Source organism: Podarcis gaigeae (genome assembly GCF_964106915.1).
Source record: "Podarcis gaigeae genome assembly, chromosome: 10".
Lineage (NCBI taxonomy): Eukaryota > Metazoa > Chordata > Lepidosauria > Squamata > Lacertidae > Podarcis > Podarcis gaigeae.
In genome coordinates, this window is record NC_139686.1 from 17,676,764 (window position 1) to 17,703,313 (window position 26,550).

The window sequence follows — 26,550 nt, forward strand, 5'->3', positions numbered from 1 at the left end:
AGTATTTATTATTCATGAAGATCAGAGAGAGAGATGCTTACACTGAAAAGGATCATGTTCTTGGGTCCCTGCCAGACAAGGGGCAAATATCTCATTGTATGTTGGAGACATATATGTTGGAGATCTTATGGCAGGAAATGGAAAAGGGATAATAGAATCAGGGTGTCATCTCCTTCTTGTAATTCAACAGCTTTAGTAACATGACATTGTCTTGCACAGTAGCTTAAGTGTGTAGGTGCTTTAGAGATTTTGAAGAGAAGCAGAGGCTGGGGTTTTGCTTTGTTACAGTGTGACAGCCTATCTCAAGCAGTGAGGACTCTGTTCATAAAATCATAGAACTGTAGAGTTGGAAGGGACCCTGAGGGTCTTCTAGTCCAACACCCTGCCATGCAGGAATCTCAACTAAAGCATCCATGACAGATGGCCATCCAACCTCTGCTTAAAAACCTCCAAGGAAGTAAAGTCCACCACCTTCTGGGTGAGTTCGTTCTACTATTGAACAGCTCTTACCATCAGAAAGTTCTTCCTGATGTTAAGTTATTAGTTGTTAGCTTATTCATTCCATGTCTAGAACAGAAATCAATCCAGCTAATACAGTCAGTATTTGCTGTTGTTTTCAGTCCACAAAAGGTACATAGTTGACAATATTTTTTCCATTTCTATTGTTTTTCCTTTGCATTTAAAGGAATGCCCTTTGCGCTGAAATAAATGGTATGGAATAACATAATAATGTATGTACGTATGTATGTATGTAAGATTCTGCCACAGTAGATAGTGAGAGAGATAATGCTGTGTCTGTCAGAAGCTGACTGTAGTGAAAAAGAAAAACAGTGCTGCATGCAACAAACATGGGCTGGAATGAAATTCAAATGCCTTCTTATATCCCCATCAGAAGGCACCTTACAAATCATGAAACAATAAACATTGAAACATCAGAATAAACTAAAACTAAAACCCTAAACAGAAGCTGCTAAAATGCTAAAAGCAGCTGCTGATAAAACAAGAAGCTGAGTTAAAACACCTAGACAAACCTAAGTTATTACCTTACCGGCACTATTTAGGCAAAGAGAACACATTTCAAAGCTGGGGTGCCACAACTGAAAACTCCACATCTCCAGTAACCAACCACCTGGCTCCAGCTGGTGTAAGTATCCATAGAAGAAACTCCCCAAACTAGGCTGGTTCATATAGAAACTTGCAATCAATCCTTGAGATATTCTTGTTCCAAGGCTTATAGGTTAGAATCAGTTAACCTCAACTCAAACATATTCAACTGTTTCTCACTGTTTGAGTGCATTTTCATACTGTGGGGGATGAGGGTTTTCCTTTGATGAATGAAATACCTTTCCTCTAGGATTATTCAGTTTTTGTGCAGCTGCTGTTCCTGCAGACACAGTTGTGCAGGCACCATCCCACTGGGCTTTTTAAACACTGTGTGAATAATTTTCTATATTAAATAAATAATTAAGCATAATAGCTAATCTGGTGCTTCCCACACCACCACATTGTGCTCAGTCATATCATTTTAAAAAAATAATAATTCATAATGACATTGTTAAAACTTCGAGTTCTAGTCTTGAAATAAATCTGTCAAAATGTTGCAGTAACATGCAAATTCCCTGGTTACATTTGCTGAGAAAGTAATGGTCCCTGTTTCATGAAGCTCCTGCCCATTTCTTTGCACCAGATTTTCCCTGCCAGATTAATTATCTATCTGCTGTGGAATTGGTTAGCCATGTTGCGCAATTTCTTTTCAATAAGGTCAAAAAGTAAGGAAGGGGATGGCACATATCCCGAAACTAACCCAATAAAGGTAGCACCATGTGACACATTAAAGCTTATTGATGATAAACTGTGCAGCTGCCTACTGAGCAATCATGCTGAAAAGATTAGATGTCCCTCTCCTCTCTCTCCCCCTCTCTCTCTCTCATATATATATATATATATATATATATATATATGTATGTATGCAGGTTTTGGTGTCCTCGGGTGTCTTCCCGTGTAAAAGGTGGGGTGTCTAGGCGACGTTTCGACGAGGTCTCACTCGTCATCTTCAGGCTGGTGCTTTCGGCTTCTTGTTATTGGAACAGAGCGGGATCTCAATGTTTGAGTTCCTATAAATACTGTAGAGGGGGTGTGGTGTCTAGCCTCCAATGTTCTGGGCAGAGAGGAAGTTCCCAGGCTAGTGTGCCTTTTCTTCTTTTGTTCCTTAATTACTTGAGAGATACCTTGAGTGATTTCTTGAGTGATATCCTGAGTACCACTTAGGTGGGTCATTAGGTGTGGATTAGTTGCTAAAGTCTTTGTGTCTTAACCTCTTGAACTTTGTGAAGAGTTTTCCTGAGAAGATGGCTGTATTGCACTTAGTTGTGCTTTGGCTTGGCTTCGTGTATAGGGGCGAGCTGTGGTTTTGTGGCTTGTGTCAGCCAGATCTGTGTAGGGATTGCAGGGGGGTGCAGCATCCGGAGGTGCCACCATGGATTGGCTACTGGATGGTGTCAGTAATTCATCTGTGGAGAGGGTGTTAACACCCTCACAACATGAACAAGCGTGACGACACATCCCGCTTGCCAGACATCTGGAAATTAGCCCTCCCCACAAAAACTGACACCAGATCCAGAGGCACACAGAACGCCAACACCAATCAACCACACCAGACCCAAACCCAGACCCTCTCCACAGATGAATTACTGACACCATCCAGTAGCCAATCCATGGTGGCACCTCCGGATGCTGCACCCCCCTGCAATCCCTACACAGATCTGGCTGACACAAGCCACAAAACCACAGCTCGCCCCTATACACGAAGCCAAGCCAAAGCACAACTAAGTGCAATACAGCCATCTTCTCAGGAAAACTCTTCACAAAGTTCAAGAGGTCAAGACACAAAGACTTTAGCAACTAATCCACACCTAATGACCCACCTAAGTGGTACTCAGGATATCACTCAAGAAATCACTCAAGGTATCTCTCAAGTAATTAAGGAACAAAAGAAGAAAAGGCACACTAGCCTGGGAACTTCCTCTCTGCCCAGAACATTGGAGGCTAGACACCACACCCCCTCTACAGTATTTATAGGAACTCAAACATTGAGATCCCGCTCTGTTCCAGTAACAAGAAGCCGAAAGCACCAGCCTGAAGATGACGAGTGAGACCTCGTCGAAACGTCGCCTAGACACCCCAACTTTTACACGGGAAGACACCCGAGGACACCAAAACCTGCATTCCTGTACCCGTGAAAATCTACGAAAGCAAATATATATGTATATGTATATGTATATATATATATATAAGGTTTGGAAGCTCTGTCACCATTTCATATAGCATTGGAAGGTTCCCATAGGATCATCTAGTCCAACCCCCTGCAATGCAGGAATCACAGTTAAATAATTCGTGATTTGTATCTCACCATCCTTCTCTTACTCTTCTGTCTCATCCTACAACCCCCTCCCTCTGACCATTGTCTACTCTATTCCTCTTCTTTTGCATCTTCTCACTCAGCTTCTCAGTCATCAGGTTCTTTGACTCTGTAACCTCCATAATAATGGAGGGCCAATTTCATGAGTCTGCCTCCTGCAAGCTGATGAATACAAAAGGTTTTATGCAGCCCTAGGGGATTTTTCTGGAGCCTTATCCAGTATCCCTGTTGAGGTCCTGTTCCTTGCCTGTAACAGGGAGATAACCCAGGCTATAGATATGATCACTCCCAAGAATCTCAGTCAAACTGAAGAGTCCTTTAAGCTTCTTGGTACTCTGTAGAGTTGAGAGAAATTGTAAAACTGGGTCTATGATAGGGCTTATTCTGTTGTAGTGATGGTAGCAAAGAAATTTTACTCCTATGCTACTATTGTATCCACACAATGCTGGCCTGTAGAGTTACTTCAGGTAGTGAAAGGCCTTTTCCATAGGAATCCAATGGATCAGGTAGTGGACTCCTTGAAAACTGGCCTAAGACACTTTATTGCCTGAGGCAAACCAGAAAATGGTGTCTCAGCCCCTGGGAATATTAGTTGGTTAAAGGTGCTGAGTTAGAGCACGGATAGAGAATACAGTATCAGGTTCAGTTATGTATTTAAAAATATATTTAATAACAGGCACACTCCTCTCAATAGTCCCAGGAACTCACACCCACAGTTTCTTCTTATCTGCAGTATCCTAGGAAATAGTAGGATATTCACTCTCACACAAACTTGGATGTCAGTCTTACAGAGCATGATGAACCATAAGTGTATATGAAAAGTAAAATCCAGCTCCATAACAATCTATAAAAACCTGTTACTGACTGTAATTTAAAATCTACTATTCAAATGCAAATGAAGAGCTTCCTGTTTATCAGTTCATAGACAAAACACATTTCTACTGGTGTAGTACAAAAAGGCTTCCCAAAATCAGGGATGAAATACTTACAAGTAGAAACCTTTCAAATGCATAGAGACAAAATATATTATGATTATGGGCCCGACGTATAACCTTCTCTGGCCAATACCAGCTATGCAACAAACTTCAAAGTCTAGGGGCTAAGTCACACATTTATTTTGGAGCTGAATAAATGAGCATGAGGCAGTAGTTTCCTTCAATATTCATATGGAAGACTGGTCTTTAAAGAGACCCACACTCAGTAGGACCCCGTGTAAACAAACAAACGTCTTGAAAAATAAATGTTTTCCAGATGTAGTTATTTTACCATGTTGCAGGCATTCTCAAAAAACCATTTTAAAAATTATATGGGAAATGTCACCTTGTGGGGCTCTCTGCCTTAAAGACGGTACTGTATGATATGTAGATGTGAAAATACTGAATTATGGCCCAGCTCTAGAGTAAATACTATGAATAATCGCTGGAATTTTGTATTCCTAAGAGGCATGGCTATTCTATCCCTATGCTTAACACAAGAATGAAAGGCTCCTCCAAGCACAGATTGAGACTCCAGTCCAGACAACAACTGCACAAGTCCATCTCCTGAACAGATGATGGAACAGTGGGAGATAATTCCAGGTTTATTACCTCATTCCAAATCCTCCTGTTCTCCCTTTGACCCCACAGGACAATGAACAGAGAGAAAACCTGAGAGGCAATAGCTACCTTGGGTTTGAAGGCAATTAATTTCAGAACCATCTCGACGGTGAAGAGACCAGTGAAGAGCATGTTGAGGATGTTCATTGCTTCTTTGAAGATGCAACTCTGACCATAGTGCTGAAAAACAAGTCACCTCATTTCTCATTTTTGAAAAGCATATTGTTTGGATTGTACACATATTCACCTTTGCCTTTCTATCTGTTTTCTAAAGAGGTTCTCATCGCCAGTGGTTTGTGATTCCTTTATCTTTTAATTAATTCACAGCACAGAGTGTGGTTTTCTATCTACTGCAATATGATGACCTCTTTAGAAGCCTGGAGGTTTTTTTTTCTTCTTTCTTGCCTTCATGGTGAGAAAGCCAATGCACTGTCTGAGTGGTACTTCTAGCAACCATGGGCAAAGTATAAATAGTAATAATAATAATAATAATAATAATAATAATAATAATAATAATAATTTATCCTCAGCCTTTTCTCCTGACAGGGACTATAGGTGGCTTAAAGAAAAAATTAAGAATAGCTAAAAACATAGAAAAATATAATGAATAAACAATTAAACATTGATAGAATTTGAACTATAAGTATATACATTTAAACTCTATTAAAACCATACCAATAATTACAATACAACTCATTTCAAATGTATAAAACACTTTTCATCTCAGTTAACTTTAGAACAACCCATTGACTCCATACAGTAGGGTAGTATTATTATCCTCATATTATAGTGAGAGGGCTGTGGTTGAAAGAACAGTAGTTTGCTGAAAGTTACTTCCTGAGTTTAAACTGGGTAAAATTTGACCTGAGGTTTTTCCAGCCTATATACTACATCACTCATGGGGAACTTCGTTCTTGATTATTGTTCTCCAGCACTATACTCAACTCTCTACCCTCAAATACCTATATACCACCTTGTTGCCCACAATTATATATCTAGTAGACAACACTATAGTTATTTTTTAAAAAACACACACCTCAGTTATCAGAATATGTGACAACTGCTAATGTCATAGCCAATAAGTGTTATTTCTAATCACAGCTCTAATCCATAGCAAGCAACAAGTTAAAACAGCTTTTACAGGAGATTCTAAATATTCCCCATTTCCAGCAAGCTATTCAAGTCAGGAAGAATGTTTTCCTGCACAATGAATATTCCAACCACAATGCAATTCCTTTTGACTTCAGACCTACCTGCATGGCCAGGCAGATGGTGTTCAGCAGGATGAGGATGAACATCAAATATTCAAAATAGGTGGAATTCACCACATACCACACTTTGTACTGGTACTGGTTTTTGGGGATATATCTCCGAAGGGGGCGGGCCTTCAGGGCATATTCCACACACTGGCGCTGTTAAGAAAGAACAGTGGGTTAGATGATACTTGTGTGACAAAAAATTTCTGTACAATTCAACTCAATCTTTTAGATCATAAATTTTCAAAACAGAGGCTCCTGTCCTCTAGGGTAGGTGATAGCAAAAGACCATTGCAAGTTGGTGTTTTTGTAAATATAGCACAGCTTAATAATAACAGAGCCTTGTGGTATCGTAGATAATAAAATGACTTACCATGGCTAAGTTCATTGTGCCAGATGTAACCAATGAGACTGCTACTCAGCATTCCACAAGAAGTTATGCTATAATTTTGGGGGGGGGGTTGCCATGTGTCCTCTTTTTCCAGGACACATCCCTTCTTTCAGGGGTAAAATTTGAGACAGATTGCATGTATTTGCTTTGAATGGCTGTCATAGTGTCCTCTTTTTTGCTCTTCAAAACATGGCAACCCTAGATAAATTGTCAGTCTTTAAGGAGTCATAAGATGTACTGTTATTTTTGCTACAACTGACTAATGCTATTCTTCTGGAAATTATCACTGGTGGTAATCAGTTTCTCACACTAAAAAATCAAGCTGTGACAAGAACTTGTATGCATCATATGTAAGAATCCAGGAGATACCTCTTTAGGAGTAGGAGGAATTTGGGGGTGCTCTATCCACACTTTTAAACAAGAGCTGCCACTATCCATAGGTTACATCATATAAATTTTGAAAAACAAATATGAAAAACCAGTGGGTTGTATTTAACTTAAAATGGGACAAAAGGGGAGGAGGTGGTAAAAAAAGAAAGAAAAATATTTCCAAGATAGCTCAGATAAAATCACAGTCTGCCGATAGATCTGATTGATCAAAAGGCTTTAAAATGCAAATTGGAAAATACTCTGTGTGGCACCCCCTCTCCAATCTCACTGTAGCCTCCCCAAGGATGGGGCAGGAGAGAAGCAATAAGGGACAGTTTGCCAGTTTTTAACTCCTGGTCTTGCCAGTCAGAAAGTATATCAATTGTGGAGTAAAACAGTATTTATCAAAGTTTTATCAAAATAGCAAAAAATAAAAAGAGAAAACTTAAAATAAAGCAAACTCCATCTTCCATTATATCGGGGACGGGTGGAATTAATTTACAAAAAGGTCCACTTAGCAGGGAAAGTTTAAAAGTAACTTTAAGATTTATAGAAAAGCTCCAAGCAAATTATGTCTCAGCACAGCTGGGGAGGACTTCCTTTTTTCATCCCATCTCACACTGAATATTTTCCAAATCAATCCAAATCGTTCAAAATTTAAATCTTCTGTTTAAATTTCGGCTTTTTATGTTCTGAAAAGCCTGCCGCTAAATCCACTCAGAGCCAGAGACTTCACTTTGTGGAGATAGTGATGGATCCCAGCACTTGCACCTCAATCCTGTCTTTCTTCTTCACTCTTTACAGAGCGATCCAGGAGACAGGAGAGATCGCCCAGAGCGCAGCCAGATCCTGTGCACCCAAAACAAATCCTTTCGGGGGTTTTGGGGTCCACAGCGCCTTTGTGAGACCTCTATCCCCCGCAAAGCTCATACCTTCCCCAGAGGGCTAGATCTGCGCTCCGTCGTAGTCAGCGACAAACCAGGAAGATGACAATTAATTTCAATGGGTCTCCTCTAAGTACAGTGGTACCTCGGGTTACATACGCTTCAGGTTACAGACTCCGCTAACCCAGAAAGAGTACCTCGGGTTAAGAACTTTGCTTCAGAATGAGAACAGAAATTGTGCTCCTGCGGCGCAGCAGCAGCAGGAGACCCCATTAGCTAAAGTGGTGCTTCAGATTAAGAACAGTTTCAGGTTAAGAACGGACCTCCGGAACGAATTAAGTACTTAACCCGAGGTACCACTGTAACAGGTAGTTGACTACAACCCAGTATGTGTCTACAATAAGTTGGTGATGGCTCAAATATGTTTGCATTTGGGACCTGCAACAAGATGATGCATTGTATATTCACATTCTAACAGGAATATTTCTATACAGCGTTCCAGCCAGTCAGCCAGCCATACTCCAGGATACTCCATTCCACTCTTTATTAGCTTTATTATACACCTGCAATCCTCAGGGTTCCTCCACCATGCTCTTGTTTCTCAGTGGCTGTTTTGACTCGAATCCTGTTGGCACTCATCAGCTGAGTTTGTTATAAGAATATATTTCCATAAACACACTTTTGAGCTACAAAAATGCTATTTTCTCCCAAGAAGACAGTCAATGAAAGAAGGCTGAAGTGCAACATGGACTCTCTTGGATCTCTAAGTTGCAGAATGCAGGTGGTGTAGAACGCAGCTGATAGGCTGGCAAGGGGGGGGGCAGCCTGATGGGACCATGTGTCACCAGTCCTCAAAGCTACACTGGCTGCCACTTAGCTACTATGCCCAACTCAAGGTATTAGCATATAAAGCCCTAAATGACTTAGGACCCAAGTACCATAAGGACCATATCAGACCCTATAAATGGCAACTGAAAGGGTTTCCATATTTCAAAAAGTGAAAATCCAGACACAAAAGTTGTTGAGAGAGTTTTGAGCTATTTTAAAGGATATCTATACTTTTGTCATGGTTTGCCATACGTCCGGATTTTCCCGGACATTTAAGCAATTTCCGCCTGAGTTGGTCAAATCCAAGAGTCAAATCCTGGCTATGTCCGGAAAATTCTGGATGTAGGGCAACCCTAGGAACTGAGGCCTTGTGGGAGATGCTGCCACTGAAGGTGAGGGCTATCTGGTTGGTGTTGATTCGTCATAGATATTGACCCATAACAGGACCTTTTTACTGGCCATTTCCCATTTGTGGAATGCCCTCCCTAGTGAGATGAGTCTGTTCCGTCATTACTGACTTTCAGGAAAATTTCAAAAACGTGTGTTAACTGCCCTGGGCTCCTTTGGGAGGAAGGGCAGGGTATAAAATCAAATATATCTCTTCACCTTCCAACCAAAATTTCCCACAAGGAACTTTCTTTCCTCAGTGAACAGAACCATCAACTTGTTTAAAGATATGTGGCATCAGAATTAGGCTTGCACATTAGCTTCTATCAAAAACATTACTTTACATATTAGAAGAATTTTACCTACTAAAAGAATGTATTTTATTTCTTTGGCCACACCATGGAGCACTTAAATTACCTGGTTCTTGTCCAGTTCACAGTTCTTGTACTCCTGCTCTCCTTGCTCCTGAAAAGTGACGATGACGAAACCAACGAAGATGTTCATCATGAAGAAAGCGATGATGATGATGTAGATAATGAAGAAAATAGAGATCTCCACCCTGTGGTTATAAATGGGCCCCACATCTTCCATATGGGAATCAATGGATCGGTACAGCAGTCTAAAAAAAGGAGAGAACCCAAGACAGACACTAAGGGCACTTCCAGGAGCCCCTAGCTGCAGGGATTGGGTACACTGATCTGAGGAGTGCTTCTGTCCACACTAGACTCTGCAAATCACAAGGCTGACAGCAACGAGTATAGGAGTACCTTGAACTGTACAGTCTGTGTTACCAGTTTCAGACAACAAGTACGGAAGCATCCCAAGATAAAAGAATGATCCCTGCTGTCATCCAGGATACTTCCTGAGCTGCTAGAAGCATGCATAAGAAGGCAATATCTGAACATAGAAAGTTTCCAGGTTTTGGCATATTGAACCTGTCTTGTGAATGCTTCATTAAGTGTCAAAAATGAAAGTCATAATCTCTTGTAGAGCTTTTGAAAAAGGGGGTTGAACTAAGACGATATAATTTGTTCATGCTGATGCATTCTCAAGGCTCCTTTTGAGTCCAACAAATAAAAATGGTTTTATGAATTAGCCTTATGTACTCACTCTGGCCAGCCTTCAAATGTTGAAACAGTGAAGAGGGCCATCATGGCAGTGAGGACATTGTCAAAATCAAATTTGCTGTTCTCCCAACTTCGAGCCTGGATAATTGGTTGAGACACTTCTCCATCCTTGTAGGTGATAAAATTGCCCCTGTTAAGAGAAGGAAGGAAAAGGGAGAAACAAATATACAGCAATGAGTTTTTTGCATTAGGTCCAGTTAATATGGAATGCTGATCAGAGATGATGCGCTCACCTGCACTCTGCTTCTGTTTGCTTGGAGCTATCAGTGCAACTATATAGTTTGCCCTGGACGAGGATAAAAACAGAAAAATCACCATTAATTACTGATCACTGATTTTTAGTGTCACATGAAAAAATAATTGCTTTGTGTTTTCTTTATCTATTAGCATTTTAAATGTTAAATATATGTAGCTATTGCCCTGCCCACCACATTGTTTGGACCAAGGCCATATCTCTTTCCTTATATTGATTTCCTTCCATTTGATTTTTGAACTAAGTCACAGAGCCTGTTTGTGGGACATCACAACACAGATGGGTTAGAGTAGAGTCTAGTTAAGTTGGCGGTGGTAGTAGTTGATAGCACCAGTCTGTCTCAGAAGACAATGAAAGGGTGTGCCTTTAGGGGTAAAGTCAAACCGTTTGAGAATTACAAGTGCCTGCTGTGGCTGTAGAGACCAATATGGGAGAGACAGGTTTTATTACAGGTGGGACAGAAGGAGGTATCCAGTTTTTCTGCTACAGGTACACCATGGTGTTTCTACTCTCTGCACTCCTCCCAGTGGTCATTCCTCAACTGGTCACTGCTGTGGATACACAACCTGACTGCCTGTCTCCAGGCACTGTGATCATCTACAAGTGTTTCCCATACAACAAGGTTATTATTGCCAGCCTTCCTGTTACGTTTGCAGACACCTTCGTAACAGAGAGTTAGTCTGCCAACAGGCCTAGTACCGGAAGCATGTGCTTGGGGATGCTGCAATCTTCCATTCTGTGTACATGACCAAACCAGTGTAGCTGTCACTGAGATATTAAGTGTGAATATGCTGGGAATGTGGATTTGATAGAGCACTTTTTTGTTTGATATTTTGACCTGTCATGTTGTGCCAAAATCTTTCTGACACAGTCCATTTGGAAGGCACTGAGGCATCACTCTTGGTGGGTGTAAGTTGCCAGTGACTCACTTCCATAAAGCAGTAGGCTCAACATGTAAGCCTGCTAGACCTTCATCTTAGGTATTGGTCATTAGCATCACATTGTGAGTCGAGGACCTGCCACCCACATAGGATTATAATAAGTCACAAAGACACATTATTTTAGGTTAAAGGGCAAAATTAGGCCACAACTTTATTGGTTACAGCATGTGAGTGGTATTGGCTTTGGATAAAACAGCAATATATGACTCCACCCCGCTCAGCGGGGAGCCAATTCAGGGGTTAACAACCAGTGGGAGGAGCGTGTTGATGCAAATACAACTGGAAGCTTCCCGATGACATCACCAAGGGTCATGTCACCATCAGCAGGCCATCGGACAGAATCCATGACTGCCGGATTCCTTTAACGGAATACCCAAAAGAGGAGGGGTAGATGATGGCCATACCCAATCCTCCAACACAGTACATATATCCCAATGCCTAACCACCAATACCAAAAAAGTTGTGACGAGTTGCTACGAGGTAGGCGAAAAAACCAAGAGGCTGGTGCCAATTTGCCAAATGGATAAAAAAGTCAACCAACCGAAGTCCATAGCAAGGTCAATACGCAGAGGAAGCTGACCTAAAAGGGAGGGAGGGAGGGAGGGAGAGCCAATGCAAGCAGGAACCGACTGGGGTCAGAACGCTGCTGTGGCTGCTTAAATGCAGCCAAACCCCGCCCACCAGCCGAATACGCCTCCCTGCCACTGCAGGAAGCTGCTCCCGCTCACAACTCCTCCCCTCTGGGACTAGGAGAGGCGTTCTCCCATACCATTATGGAGAGGTAAGCCGTTGCTGTAGCTGCCTTGCCAATACACTTGTTCAGCAGTAGTTACTGCAAGTTTGAGGTTTTTTAATATTGTTCATTAAAACAAAAATGTGCCTATAGTGAAAACAAACTTGACCTTTCCTTTGCATCTTTAAGAAATCAACTTTTTAAAATGGTTGAGCTCATGCTTCCATCACGGATCAACAGATCCTATAGAAATACATTGTGTTTACACTGACTTAATTTTTTGCATTTACTAATTTGTCAAGGAATATATTCTTTAGGTTTGTTTTATTCCCAAACTTGAAGATCGCATAAGACTCAATATCTTTTATTCTAAAAGCAAATATTCTAAATTATGTGGTGCACCTCCTATTTCAGAGACCCTTCCCTGAATTCATAACTTTTAGACATCCTTTGTTAAGGGGAAAGGTGGGCGACATCTATCTACCATATTACATGCTCTCCCAACTGCCTCTATTTGTTCAGTAAAGGTCTGAAGGAATATCTTATGAAGTGGAACTGTTGCAGGGGGCACAGTGATGGTGGAGCAAACATGCACATCTCTATTCCGCCTGCCCCCAATATGTTCAAATAATGTATGTAGATGTTTCTGAAAACAATAGGGGCATTTGAAACATGATAAAAATGTTTCCTGGAAAATGGCTGCAAAAGGGAAGGAATCAAAGCTAGTGTTCACCAACCTTTTTGGAACAGTGGGCACATTTTGAATTCTGAGAAAATCCTGTGAGTGCCAGTCAAAAAATGGCTGCTGGGGGGGGGGGGCATGGCATAACTAAAAATTAGAGAGTGTACAGCAACAACTTCTTCTTCTTCTTCTTCTTCTTCTTCTTCTTCTTCTTCTTCTTCTTCTTCTTCTTTTCTCTCTCTCTCTCTCTCTCTCTCTCTCTCTCTCTCTCTCACACACACACACACACACACACAGTCATACAACCTCATGCTTGCCATGGGAAGTCACCTATGTCCTTCTGGACATGTCAGTGGAGATCTCATGTTAATTCCACCCCCCTCCACACACAAAGTAATGCTGTTGTTCTCCAGTAACAATAGGAAGCATTCATCAGCACCAGGAAAAGTAAACAAGGTGGCCACAGCACATACTATCTCTCTTGCACACTCTGACTACACACAGGTCACAGACACATGCATCTCTCCCACACACTAATACACTTCACATATACACATTCACCTCTCCCTTTCTGCCCAAGTGTATCTTTCCCTCCCTCTCTTAACGGATCACACACCACACACACCTCTCTCCCTCTCCCACACCCACACACTGTATACATCTCTCGCAGACCACATAAGCCTACATCTCTCTCCCTGTCCCACACACACCTCTGTCTCACTCTCTGCCCCAGTGCATCTCTTTTAATCTCTCTCACACACAGAGCATACTTGGGCACTCCCTCCTGGCATTCAGAAAAATCCCTCCACAGGTGATGGAAGTGCCCACCATTAAAAAGAAAAGAAATACAGAGGGGCCACTAGTCTGGCACCCATGAACCCTGGATTGGCAATCCCTGGTCTAAGATAACAGGAAAGGGAATAATTTGGGCTTGACCCTAATTCTAAATCTTGATCCAAAGATGAACATCCAGACACTCTACTTTACCAAGTTTAAGGTAACCAGGTAAGTCACTTTAATATTCCAGTGAGGCAATACTGAATATATGCAGAGTACCAGGCTATGCTTCACCTCCGCCCTCCGCCCCAACATCTGCAACTTGTTTTCCAATAACTAATGAGGAAAAAGTGAGAAATAGGTTCCAGAGCATATACCTTGAACAACTGGACTCCAATGCAGGCAAACATGAACTGCAACAGCGTGGTGACAATCACAATGTTCCCTATGGTACGTATGGCTACAAACACGCACTGAACCACATGCTGCAAAGAAAGACAGAAACGAGTGAGTTAAATGGTTGCTTTTTAAATGGTATTAGGATTTGATGTAAATAAATGAATGAATGTAATCTTGTTATATTGTCATCTTCCTGTAAGTCCACATGGTATCTCTATGAAATAGAAAAGGAAATCCATGGTCTGTAGACTGTGCACTTGCAAACCAAAAGCAAGTGTCGTTATCCTCGCTATGCCACAATAGGTAGAACTGTCTGTCTTTCCTACAGCTGGATGACACTATGTCTCCAAAGCAGTGGTAGTTGTGGCAAATTGAACCCATGAGCTGCATCAGACCCCAAAGTGTGTGTGTTGGGTGTAGGAGGGAGGAACAGTTTTGCCCCATCATAGGATGGCCAAGTCCACACTGGCTGGGATCCTGAGCAGTACACAGGAATACACAAATCCTTGCAATAGTACACAGATTCTCCCCTCTTCTGTCACACTGCTGGACATGCTGCTACTCAAAAGCCAGTTTCCAAGGTTCTGCCATATTCCAGGATCATAAAGAAATGGAACCAGAGTAGAATAGCTCTCACTGAATTCTTTGAGACAAAGTAAGTAGATTGAAATCTTGGAAAGATGTTAAGATGGAGCAAAACCAAACTTTTACCCCAGCAGCTAGTGTTAAACCCACTATAGTGATGCCCTTAAATATGCCCTCTGCTTTCTGTAATAAAAATGGCAGGCTGTCATTAATGCTTATGAAGAAATGAAAAATACAATGTTGCCTTGAGGACAAAATCAGCTTTCACCCACAACGAACCCTTGGTCATTGTCTATGCACAGCAAAGATATGCATTATATCCCACTAAAATCAGGAGAATGGAAAACCAATTTATTCATCTACTTGCTCTAGTGATGTAAAGCCACATAAAGCAAGTTAACATCTAATCTTTATATGTCTTCTAACCTTTAATCCTTTGGCTCTGTTGATAGCTCTCAGTGGTCTGAGAACTCGCAAGACTCGTAGTATCTTCACTACGTTGATGGCACTAGACCTGGAAAAGAACAGCAGTACGAGATCAAGCTTTACAATTCTTGTGGGAATAATCTATGGACTAATAGTGGCCTTTAGTTGAAGTTCAATGTGCATTACAACTTATAATTTATGTCTGTGCAGAACTCGAACCCAGATCTCACTGATCAATGCTACCCCACTATCTGCTACATCATACTACCTTTCTTCTAGGTTGTTCTCTTCAGAGAAATGTTTACAGAATATATGACTAGCATTAACAAAAGACACAAAACTTTCTCCATAGCATTTCCATTGACTAGCTAGATACTGTACTATAGAGACAAAAAAAATGTGGCAACATGGTATACCTATTTAAATAACCTAAAATACAAGCAATTCAATTTGTGATAGAAGAATTATATGCTTTGGTATACTTATGTTTTTTAATAATTCATAAACCTTGAATGTGACATCTTATTATTTAATAGTTTATGGGTCCTGGCAACAGTCTTTGTTCATTTGATTGCTGCAAGGCAAATGTACCATGGTGGCTAATGAAGGTGGGAATATTTCACAGTAGCATTAACTTATTCTTTTGACATTTATATTGTCCCAAGCCTTAATTTTTAACGGAATTGTGCACTTTCTTTTTCTGCAATTTAGTAGTCTACTAGTTTAGATACTGAATTTATGAGTAAGTCACTGGGGGGTAGGGGAAGTAACTGTTGGCTACTCTGTTGTTGAACTGAATACAGAATATTGTGTTGACAAAAAGGGGGAAATAGGGACTCCTTTAGACGGAACAGGCTGCCAAATGCAATGCAGACATATTACCAAAATGGTGCCAAGCTGCAGTCATCGCAGGGCAGTGTAATATAATAGTGCTATGAAGCACTTCACCAAAATGCCAATTCAGAGAAAGCAGCATGTCAGTTAACTCTCCAGTGACTTGTGCTTTTAAAGGCGCTTCACTCAGCCTACAGCTTGCTTCTGCCTAGAACTAAGTACTACAGAACCAGTATAGACACAGCTTAGTCCCTGCTCACTTCAAGAGGCTGATAGAGCTAGGTCAGTATGTTGAAGAGGCAACTTTCTTGCTGTTCTATAATCCACTTTCTCTTGTGTCCTTGTTCCCTCCTTCATCCTGCCCTCCTTCATTTCCATGCCCTCTCTGTCATCTCAGCAAAAACTATGATCCATGACTAATAATAATAATAACAACAATAATAACAATAATTTATTTGAACCCCACCCATCTGGCTGGGTTTCCCTAGCCACCTTGGGCAGCTTCCAACAAAAACCAAAAATACACTAAGATGTCACACATTAAAAATGTCCCTGAACAGGGCAGCCTTCAGATGTCTTCTGAATGTCAGGTAGTTGTTTATCTCTTTGACATCTGATGGGAGGGCATTCCACAGGGCGGGCGCCACTACTGAGAAGGCCCTCTGCCTGGTTCCCTGTAGCTTTGCTTCTCACAATGAGGGAACCGCCAGAAGGCCCTTGGCACTGGACCTCAGCGTCCGGGCAGAATGATGGGGGTGGAGGCGCTCCTTCAGGTATACTGGGCCGAGGCTGTTTAGGGCTTTAAACATCAACACCAACACTTTGAATTGTGCTCAGAAACGTACTGGGAGCCAATGTAGGTCTTTCAAGACCGGTGTTATGTGGTCTTGGCGGCTGCCCCCAGTCACCAGTCTAGCTGCCGCATTGTGGATTAGTTGCAGTTTCTGGGTCACCTTCAAAGGTAGCCCCACAAACTGATAAGGTCTGAGTGAAACCCTCCTCAACACCCACATTTTCCATGAAGCTTTTGGTCCAAACCCCTAGTTTGCAAGTCTTATTGCAGCTAAGTGTGCTTTCAGATGGGGTTTTTATATTGCAAATGGGTCGCGAAGGTCTGGTTTTTCTGTGTGCACATTTGATATGTTAGCTTCCACACATTCCCATTTTTTTCAGTCATGGATATGCATTGGTATTTTGCACTTGCTGTACACACCAATGGAAGGAGCTTGACAGAATGTATCTGGAATGTGGGTTCCCCCACTCCCCTCAGTCACTCCTCCCATGCTCTCCAGTGGCTTCTTCTGTTCTGAGCATGCATGCAGGTGTACATGCATGAGGCTGTACAGCTTTTTAAAAAATTCACAAAAACACAAAAATGTAAGCCTTAGTTGCCATTTTGCACAATGAAAAAAATGGAGAAAGGGGTAATATCTATTTCCATTTTATAATAAAATAAATAAATGAAGAAGAAGAAGAAGACATTGCTCATCTGTCTGGGTTTCCCAAGCCACTCTGTATGGCTTCCAACACATATAAAAACATAATACTGAGGTCTTGCATAAGTGTGTTATTTAGCTGATTTGGGACCTTTGCCAGACATCCTTTTTATTGTGCATTTATAATTATTTGCACTCTCAAAATATTTTGCCATGACCACATGGCAAAAGAAGCAATCTGTGTGTTGTCTGAAGCTTCCAGCAGCTATCCCAAAACTGTTAATATATGGAATGTTCCTCCCCTGCCCCACTATCACCTTCAATACACTATGACACTATGGCAATGTGCTACACTGATGTCACTTATTTGTGAGGTAGCCATTCCCACATACTTTCTGCTTATGCTGTTTTTGTGGAACTGAGCAAAGGTTTAGCACAGCAATCACAGCTTGAACCTTAAAACTGCAAAAAAATTAAAGTATTGTGGAGTCCTGGTGTCACAGTACAAATAACCTATGCTTAAATAAATAGGAAGAGATAAAATTGCTGTACACCTGCCTGGTGCTGGCTACACTGCTACACACACACGTGCGTGCACACACACACACAGAGCAATTCAACATCTAGGTGTCATACAGTGATTTGGAGCATGGTGCCATAAGTAAACTGATGACAAGGTACTCTTATCTGCCCATTTCATCAGAATCAGGAGAGGCTATGAAGGTGTCGGAAAGGTGTCTGGAAGCAGTAATGGACTGCATAGTTGCCAAAAAAATGAGGCTGAATCCTGGTAAGGCAGAAGTGCTTTGTGTAATTGGTCTCATGTCTGATGTAAAACTGTTCTGGGAAGGGTTGAACTTCCCTTTAAGAAACAGGTTTGTACTCTGGGAATACTCCTGTATTCCAGATTGCCAATGGAGTCTCAAGCAGCTTCTGTGGCAGATTTGCCAACTAAGTCTGTTCCTGGGTGATGATAGCTTGACCTCGGTTATCCATGCTCTGGTGACCTCCTGCCTGGACTACTGTAATGCACTCTACTTAGAGTTGCCCTTGAAGATTAGAGGCTGCAGCTAGTGCAGCATTTGGCGCTAGATTGGTAATTGGGGCAACATGATGGGTCCATGTGTCACCTGTCCTGAAAGCTCTGCTACTGAGCTACTGGGTCATATTCAAGGAACTAGACAGCTTGGGACTCAAGTACCTAAAAGAGTGCTTTCCTCAACATCCACCAACTAGGAACCTATGACTGGCAGACAGGGCCTTGTTGGTGCTGCTGCCACTGGGGGCTGCCTGGTTGGTGTTGCCCCGAGACAAGCCCTTTTCAGTGATGTAGTTGTAGAACATCCTCCCTAGTGAGGTGTGTCTGTTTCCCTTTTTTATTGACTTTCCCCTTCGTTCCATATCCTCTTCCCCACTCTTTATAAACACTAGATTTTCCCAGCTGAAAATAGCTCACTCACTGGATCCCAAAGGAGATGAGAGAAACGCTAACCACCAGCAGGTCCAGGATGTTGAAGTAGTTCCTGCAGAAGGAGCCTTTGTGAAGGAAAGCTCCATAAGCAGTCATCTGCAGGCAATCACATGGAGACACAAACAAACTTTGCTGTTAGCGCTTGCCACAAGTTCTTGCTTAGAGCAGGCAGAGGAAGGAGTAATGTAACACTGCAGAACAGTGCAAGGTGCAAAGTTCCATTAAAAAAGAGGTGAAAAGAAGAGATAGGGGGTTTTTTTTGGGGGGGGGGGAACATAGGTAAGGAAAGGTTGCAAATAGTGTCCAGCCCTTGGTTGTTACATTGCATATTGAAAATTACATAGACTGGAAATTACATTCTCCCATGTAAGCAGCTCCACATATTATCATTTACTTTTATCTTCCTCTATGTACTTTCTTTGGTGGAAGTTAGACTAATGATAGCAAGATAAAGGGGTTTTTTTCACAGTGGCCCCATCACTGTGAAACTCTTTCCCAAGAGAGGCCTACTAGATCTATGACCTAGCAGTTTTTAGCAAGGCTGTCATTTTTTAAAAGCATTACTCATTCAGGCTGAATTGAGTATTAAATCCCTGTTCCTGTCTTACTATTATAGTTTTGTCAATATAGTTCAATACAAATTAGATTACTTCTCTTAATACTAGTATCACAAAGGCTACCACCTGCCTGCAAAAAAAAAAAAAAAAGGATCTCCACACTGGAATTTACAAACAGTGATAACTGAGGTGGGTCTGAAGCAAAATTTGCAACCTGTCCCAGTTTTGGAACACTTAAAATAGTGGTTGAGAAGTGTTATCTAGATCATATCAGAACTGAGCTCTCCAATGATAGCTTTTTCAAGTAACATTTTCCTCTAGAGAGCAAAAAGTCATATTCTTCCTTATGTATGCTTCAGCAGGTAAAGACATGCACAGAAACTATAACTGTAGCAATTACATTCCTGAATCCCCTCTTCATTTGGTAACTGGAAATGATGATTTGGTAACTGGAAGTAGCTGTATCCCTGGCTTTTTTGTCTGCTTATTTTGCATTTATCTATTGGACCATGGCAAACCCAAAAGACCCAACAGTTAGTTTGTTGAGTAAGTTTATTGTTCATATATAAAGATATAGCTAGAAATATATAGAAAGCCATGACTGATTGCAATAAGGAAAACATTACCTGCAAAACAGACTTCAGTGTGACCCCTTATGTTTGAATATACACATGAGAAATAAGAATGGTCATACAAGAACACTCATTGGAATGTGAAGAACCAACCACTTTTGCTGCATTCCTGAATTCCTGCAACAAACCCAGGGTATTTTCAGGCCAGAAAGCCTAGCAATTTCCAGCCAGTTCTTATCAAAGTTGTGCTGGTGGGGTAGGAAATAAATTAAATATAAAGTCATCAAAAACCAAATCACATTAGGAAGAACTGACTACTGATCTATCAGACAGAAATTAGAAAGGAAGTATAAACTCTGCTCTTTGAGTAGAATTTATACAAAAATATATAGTTGGTTGGGGGAAGGGGGGTTCTTGCCATAACAAAGGTAGTAAAGATGCTTCTTAGGGCTTGATTTTGCATGGCAATCTTAAAGGAAAGGAGGAGACACCATTGAAATCAGAATGGGAAGCTCTGTTGAGTTTCAGTACCATACAAGGTGTGTTTATCTATCCCTGCCAAGAAATTCATTGACATAGCAAATTGCTGCATAACTTGGTTGCAGCTTTTGTTTAAGGCAGTATTGCCATTGGAATTTTTCTTTACAATTAACTGGTATATTTAGAAAAAAGCATGGAAGTTGATAATCTAATCCCTGTAGGATAAATAGGCAACTTGCAATTGGGGAATGTGTTTTATACACGTATGACCTTTCCATAGTTAATTGTGTTTGTATAGTCAGTACTGACACAGTGAATGTACATATGTGATAGGAGAAGGCCTAATGACGCAATTCAATTTGTATTGGGTACTGTGTCATCTCAAATTTTTTAATCAATACAAAGTGGCAAGGGGATTTTCAGCACATGGGGTGGGAAGGTTTAACCTTTTCCTTCCCAGTCATGATTTGCATTTAATATTAACAATTAATGTGTAGTTATGCCCAGACTAGTAAGTGTTTGAACAGTGCCTATGTAAATTAGTGGAAGGAATGAGGAGTATGATATTCTTCTTTGCTGTTTGTAGATCTATGTCCAAATTTAATGGGTACACCTATACATTAAGAAAGACAAAGTGTCCCTTAGTTATTCTTTAAAATATTAAATGAATGCAAAGTGTAAGAGAGCTTATATTTATTTTCTCTGCAGTCTACTTTGTATCTGAATGTTTTGGTGTATTGTCAAGTAGCCTCTTGGGTTAGGTGTCACCCTGCGAGAAATCACACAGGTGCAATTATTAACTGAAATGAGGCAGAATAGACTTGAAAAGTAAATTATGCATTTAAGGAACAGGTCTTTTTGAGAAGCAGACTCTAAAGTTAAGTTCCAACTTCACAATTTAACCAGTAGGTACTAAAATGTCTGAGTGGATTAGGGAATTGCCACATACAGTGAGTGGCAACAGAAGCAACTCAATGCTATTTTCTCTAGGTTTAAAGGTTTAAAGGTTCCATATTATGGTCACTAAGAAGCACATGTAACATCATAGAGGAGTCTTAGGTGAATTACTGCAGAGAAACTGTGGTGGCGGGTGGGGAAGGAGTAGTTTACCAGTGCAACACTCCAAACCACTTCACCCTCATGCAAGGACCCAAAGGAGTATTTGCAAGGATATATATATCATACATTGCAGTAGAAAAGTAGCAGGCAGGGTAAGGGTTAAATGCCCCCTTCCTGCTTTTCTGTGGAAAATTCCCCATTCCTGAAGGTGTTTTCCCTAGGAAAAGAAGCAATTGGGGATGTAATGTGTAATTTGACTCTTAGTGACCAGCTTTCCTCTGTTCCTCCATTAAGGGCCTGACCAATCTAGAACTGAATGCAGCTCACCAGCTATTAACTGGCTTGCCAGGAACTTGGTAATTCCTCCCTCCCATTTTTGTAGTTCCAGGCAAACATTAGTGGATCACCATTCATTTGAGGTGCACAAATTTTGGCTAGGAATGCCATACGTTGGTAGGCCTATAGTGTTGTGTAGATATTCTGCTACCCATTCCCACTTAAAACAGAAGAGCACAAAATAGTACGGATGCCAAACAGTCTGCAGTGAGAGAAGGGACTATTTATGTCCTATACAGTATGTTTCTTGTAAGACATATTGTTTTGTGTAAGTTCTGCACAAGGAAGACTCACCAGAAAAAGTCATCTTTTTCCACTGGGATAAGCAGGTATTACTGGCTACAGTGGTGAATACATATTGTGTTCCATGCCATAAGACCTTTTTGGGGTTAATTATACATGGCAAGGGACTAAACAATTATATGAACCAATGGGACTTTAATATTAAAACGGAACCATTTTTGAAAGCACATACAGTTACTGCTGAGCTAGGAAGTATGGCCTGTCTGTGAAAATCACACTAGGGATTTAAAGCGGTACAAAAGACAAAGCAAAAGCAAGAGAGAGAAGTGTATTGCTCAGATTGGTTACCTTAAGAATAATTTCTAATGTAAAGATACTAGTGAAGACATAATCTGCATTGCCTAGGATCTGAAAAATAAGCACAGTTGGGTTAGTGGTTACTGAGCGTGGCCAAGACAAAAACAGGCGTGTGTGTTAGCGACAAATAGCAGCAGAGAACTAGTGGGCTCATGAGTGAGAAGATAATGGAAGAGAAGATGGGGACTTTACCTTCAGAGCAATTTCAATGGTGAAAATGACAGTAAAAAATATATCAAAATAAAAGAGAATCTGTAAAACAAAAGGGAATAAGGGGCAGGGGGAGTGGAGATCTGTGAGTGACCACTGCAAAAGCAAAACACAATTCAAAATCAGAAAGCACAACTGTTTCAGTTGGAGGGGATGAGGAGGAAGGGGACACAGGGAGGAGCTGGCTTACAAACACTTCTTGGTGAAGGCAATGATCAGGCTACAAGCAGCACGTTTAAATGGCATGTTTCTTTTTTCACTATTTTGCCTGTCAAACAACAGAAATTTATAACATTTCCCAAAATAAACTCCAAGCAGAAAATATAAATATACTTGATTTCTGGCAGAACATGTGCAACTCCTTTCCCTATTAACACTTTTTGCTCAAGTTTCGATCAAGTACCTATTACAGTAGGAGTACCTATTGCAGATAAATAGAAAATGTGTTTTCAAACTGCTTTGCAGTGTCCGCTAGTTCATTTATTCAATTGTATCATGTTCTCAGGGTCAATAAGAGTATAGTAAGTACTTTATGTTTCACCTCTGTAGAACAAAAAAGTCCAAGAGTTATTGATCGAGCCTATGTTGCTGTAAGACAATGTTCAGAGAACCATCTCTTGAAATATTTTCTTTCATTTTATCAGGTTTACAATCCCAAGCATACTTGCCATTCAAACCAGTGAGACTCACTTCTGAGTAAACATGGGTAAGATTGGGCTACAAGATTCATCCTGACTCCATCTGAACTGACCAGGAGTTATAGTGGGGCTGCTACTCAACATTATGCAAATGAGAATGCCAAAAGAGCTCTGTGTTAGAGTAAAATCTTCTGTTCCCTGAATACTGTTAACTACATTGTTAGAAGTACAATTTGTGATTGTGTTCCTCATGGCTTAACTCCACTGTTAAGTTTGATTAAGCCTTACAGAGTTATTGTCTCTAGAGAAGTACAGAAACTTCATCACTTCACAAATGAAAAGCCCATTGGACAGAACATGTGTAAAGGTACTTTAGGTGGTCATTGTTAACCAAGGCAGAAAGAAATGTTGGGTCACTCAATTGATCTTTCACCCCAAATTTAAACTTTATGTGCCCATTTCTGTGCCAATGCAATTAAAGATGAGTGAATTGAGGTTCAGTTTAGTATAGTGCCATGTAAGTCTGAAGCTACTTTGTTAAACTAATAGAATAGTTATTAATTTAGGGCTGCCATATTTCAAAAAGTAAAAAGCAGTTGTTGAGCGTTTTTGAAGAAGACCCCAAAAGACCATGATTTTTCGATTGTCATGCCTAAACAAATGTATGACAGCCCTTTATTAATTACTGTCTCTAAATAAGATAAAAAGCTAGCCTGTTTTGTTCCTTCACTGAATGTGCAAAAGGTAAAAAGTTAAATGCCTGACAATGCAAATAATTTACAACATTTAAAAAAGTTTACGTATATAGGATGAAAATCTCTAGTCAGTCTAATTCACCAGCATTGCAATCTGTATTACTCCTATGGCATCTGATGCAGTACTACTTCAAAACAACTCCATATTAAGAACTTGGGGAATGGAGCCCAAGTGGAACTCCTTGCTGGTTTGTAATTTAAAAAATGTGAATAATCATTCAAAGGACAAGATGTTTTCTAATGCAACTTTAATTTACTTCCAATAATTAAATTGGAAGGTTTTTTGTGTGGATGTTAGGTAATGCTGATTGTACAACTGGATTCCTATGGGGCACATTCACTGATGACCTCTAACAACTGTACCCAGATCCAGCAATCCCAATGCGTCCAGTTTAACACTCTGGTCATATTTGGTTCACAGCTGTTTTCTATCCCCTGGACTGGTATGACAATTAATGAATCTCTTTTTCTTCTTTCATTTTTTTCTTTTATTCTTCAGGTCTGCATTTTGTACTTTCATAAAGGGATTGCTGAAGTGGGGTAAGGGTATTTCATGCAAATTTTGGGGAGGATCCAAATATTTTGTGAAAAGATGTTTTGTTCCCTCATCTCCAGTTCTGATAGTCCTGTTAAGAGATATATTTCCTTTAACCTAAAGTTTATTATTTTGATTCAGCTTCTATGTAACACAAAAACACCGGGAGCTTTTTAGTTTACAACCTGGCTTATTTAGCAATACAGTTACCCAAACATCATATTGTGCTATTCTACTTTTAAAAGATAGTTTTTAAGTTTGCTTCAGTGGAGAGCACTATGCTTACTGGTGAGGAAAATCTTGCAGCCTGTTCTTATGCATATTTATTCAGATGTCCCACTGAGTTAGGTTTACTCCCAAGCAAGTGGGAATAGAACTGATGTTTTAAATGCTTACATTTATTAAGCTATGTGCATGATTGTATCTGCAGTTTCTGAGCACTAATATTAGGCCACTAAATAACATTTCTTAGGCTTTTACCATTTTATTCAAAATTCCCTAATAATGTAGCATATGATATATCAAATGCAAAAAAAAACTATCTTCATGTTATGCCTCCCAAAGCCCAGTTAGAGAAACATTAACATACCGTATACTTCCTGAATCATATTGATTACATTTTTGCAGACTGAATTCAAAGCGGGCTTTTTTGAATCTCATGTCTGACTCCCCGCTGTAAACAGTGTAAACTCAATATTTTCTTTTACTTTTTTGGACCTAAAGTAAGGTCCTGCATAACTCAGAATGGGTCGATTGAAAGAGCCAAGGAGGCCACTTTCATACAGGGTCCCATAGAAAGAAGAGGGTCAGACTGGGCCCAGACCAAAGGCCCAGCAGCACAGCTCTGTCTTGCAGGCCCTGCAGAAAAATGTCAAATCCTATAGGGTCCTGGTCTCTTGCGACAGAGCGTTCCACCAGACTGGGGCCAGGGCTGAAAAGTCTCTGGCCCTGGTTGAGGCCAGTCTAATCTACTTCAGATTTCTTTGTCCCTCCCCGCACCCTACAAACAAATTACTAGGTCTCATGACCTAGAAATGCTCTGGGGATATCTACATCACAAATGATGTAATAGTCTCTACTAAGATCCTCAGAACCATCAGTAAACAACAGTTTCAAGAATTATTTTTTTTTGGGGGGGGGGACATGGTAGTATAAAACCAAAAGAAATCTGTAATGTAGTTACGTATTTATGAGGACATTAACAAAATTGTTTAAGATTATTCCATTCATTTGTACTTTTTCCTCCTGCACTTAATCTGTTTACAAAAAAATAGATATTAACAAGGTGACTGGATCAATAGGTGACATGAAGATGACACAAATTCACCATTTATTTAAAAACAAACACAAAAATGAAGAAGGGGCAGGGGAAAAATATATACAGACCAGTCACAGAAAAGTTTTTCAACCTGAAAACTCTTAAATGGCAGATTAACCAGGAATTGCTAGAAGCAGGTTATGAGTGTCAATTTGGATGCACCCTTAAAGAAATATGTAGTAAGCAGGGGCGCCAGCTATAGGGGGAGGAAGAGGCTTCAGCCCCCCCCCCCAGTGTTGGGCCCAACTCCGCGTGCCTGGTAGTAAGTATATACTGAAGTATCTGAACTAAGTAGCGCAGCTTCTAGTAACCAGAATATGGGTACCGTACTTTTCCATGTATAAAACTATGTTTTTTTATTCCAAAATCATGTTCAAAATTAGAGGTCATCTTATACATGGGTAGTGCATTGTGGGGCCGTGGGATAGGTTGCTGCCGTGAGTTGGAGATTGTCATTGGTGTCGGCTGCAAGGGCTGTTGTTGATTTGTTGTCTCTGCAGCAATTGGATGGTCCATTTGCTGCTGGTTTTGGTGATGGGACAGAGGAAAGGTTGCTGTATATATTTCTGTGCAATCTTCCCTCAAAAAAGTTCAACAACTTTTGGGGATTCCCCGCCATTTTCTTAATTTTGAGTCCCCCAAAATAGGGGGCGAGTTATACACGGGGGCGTGTTATACACGAAAAAGTACGGTATTTA

At 40.6% G+C, this 26,550-nt stretch overlaps 2 protein-coding genes and 1 long non-coding RNA gene across 12 annotated transcripts in view; 1 reads left to right on the forward strand and 2 right to left on the reverse strand.

Moving 5' to 3' along the window:
• LOC310826291 overlaps positions 1–9,646 on the forward strand; it is a 99,941-nt gene extending 90,295 nt beyond the window's left edge. Inside the window, exon 4 of one of the 2 annotated variants that reach the window (XR_014555684.1) lies at positions 9,561–9,646. This is a non-coding gene — a long non-coding RNA (uncharacterized lncRNA). Of the gene's footprint in view, positions 1–7,833; positions 8,167–9,560 lie in introns of those variants that run through there. The other variant, XR_014555685.1, reaches the window with a different exon arrangement.
• Positions 1–26,550, reverse strand: part of LOC310826186 (tigger transposable element-derived protein 1-like) — a 1,677,490-nt gene that overhangs the window by 1,209,252 nt on the left and 441,688 nt on the right. The window lies entirely within an intron of this gene.
• CACNA1C (calcium voltage-gated channel subunit alpha1 C) overlaps positions 1–26,550 on the reverse strand; it is a gene marked incomplete at its 5' end in the record, with an annotated part of 442,620 nt that overhangs the window by 72,563 nt on the left and 343,507 nt on the right. For 5 of the 9 annotated variants that reach the window (XM_083699782.1, XM_083699785.1, XM_083699783.1 and 2 more), the window contains 10 exons: positions 5,083–5,193; positions 6,267–6,425; positions 9,546–9,747; positions 10,239–10,385; positions 10,489–10,541; positions 14,019–14,126; positions 15,052–15,139; positions 18,782–18,888; positions 22,388–22,447; positions 22,589–22,648. In XM_083699782.1, coding sequence (XP_083555908.1) covers positions 5,083–5,193; positions 6,267–6,425; positions 9,546–9,747; positions 10,239–10,385; positions 10,489–10,541; positions 14,019–14,126; positions 15,052–15,139; positions 18,782–18,888; positions 22,388–22,447; positions 22,589–22,648 — 1,095 coding nt within the window. The remainder of the gene's footprint in view (positions 1–5,082; positions 5,194–6,266; positions 6,426–9,545; positions 9,748–10,238; positions 10,386–10,488; positions 10,542–14,018; positions 14,127–15,051; positions 15,140–18,781; positions 18,889–22,387; positions 22,448–22,588; positions 22,649–26,550) is intronic. The other 4 variants (XM_083699784.1, XM_083699786.1, XM_083699790.1 and 1 more) reach the window with 2 other exon arrangements.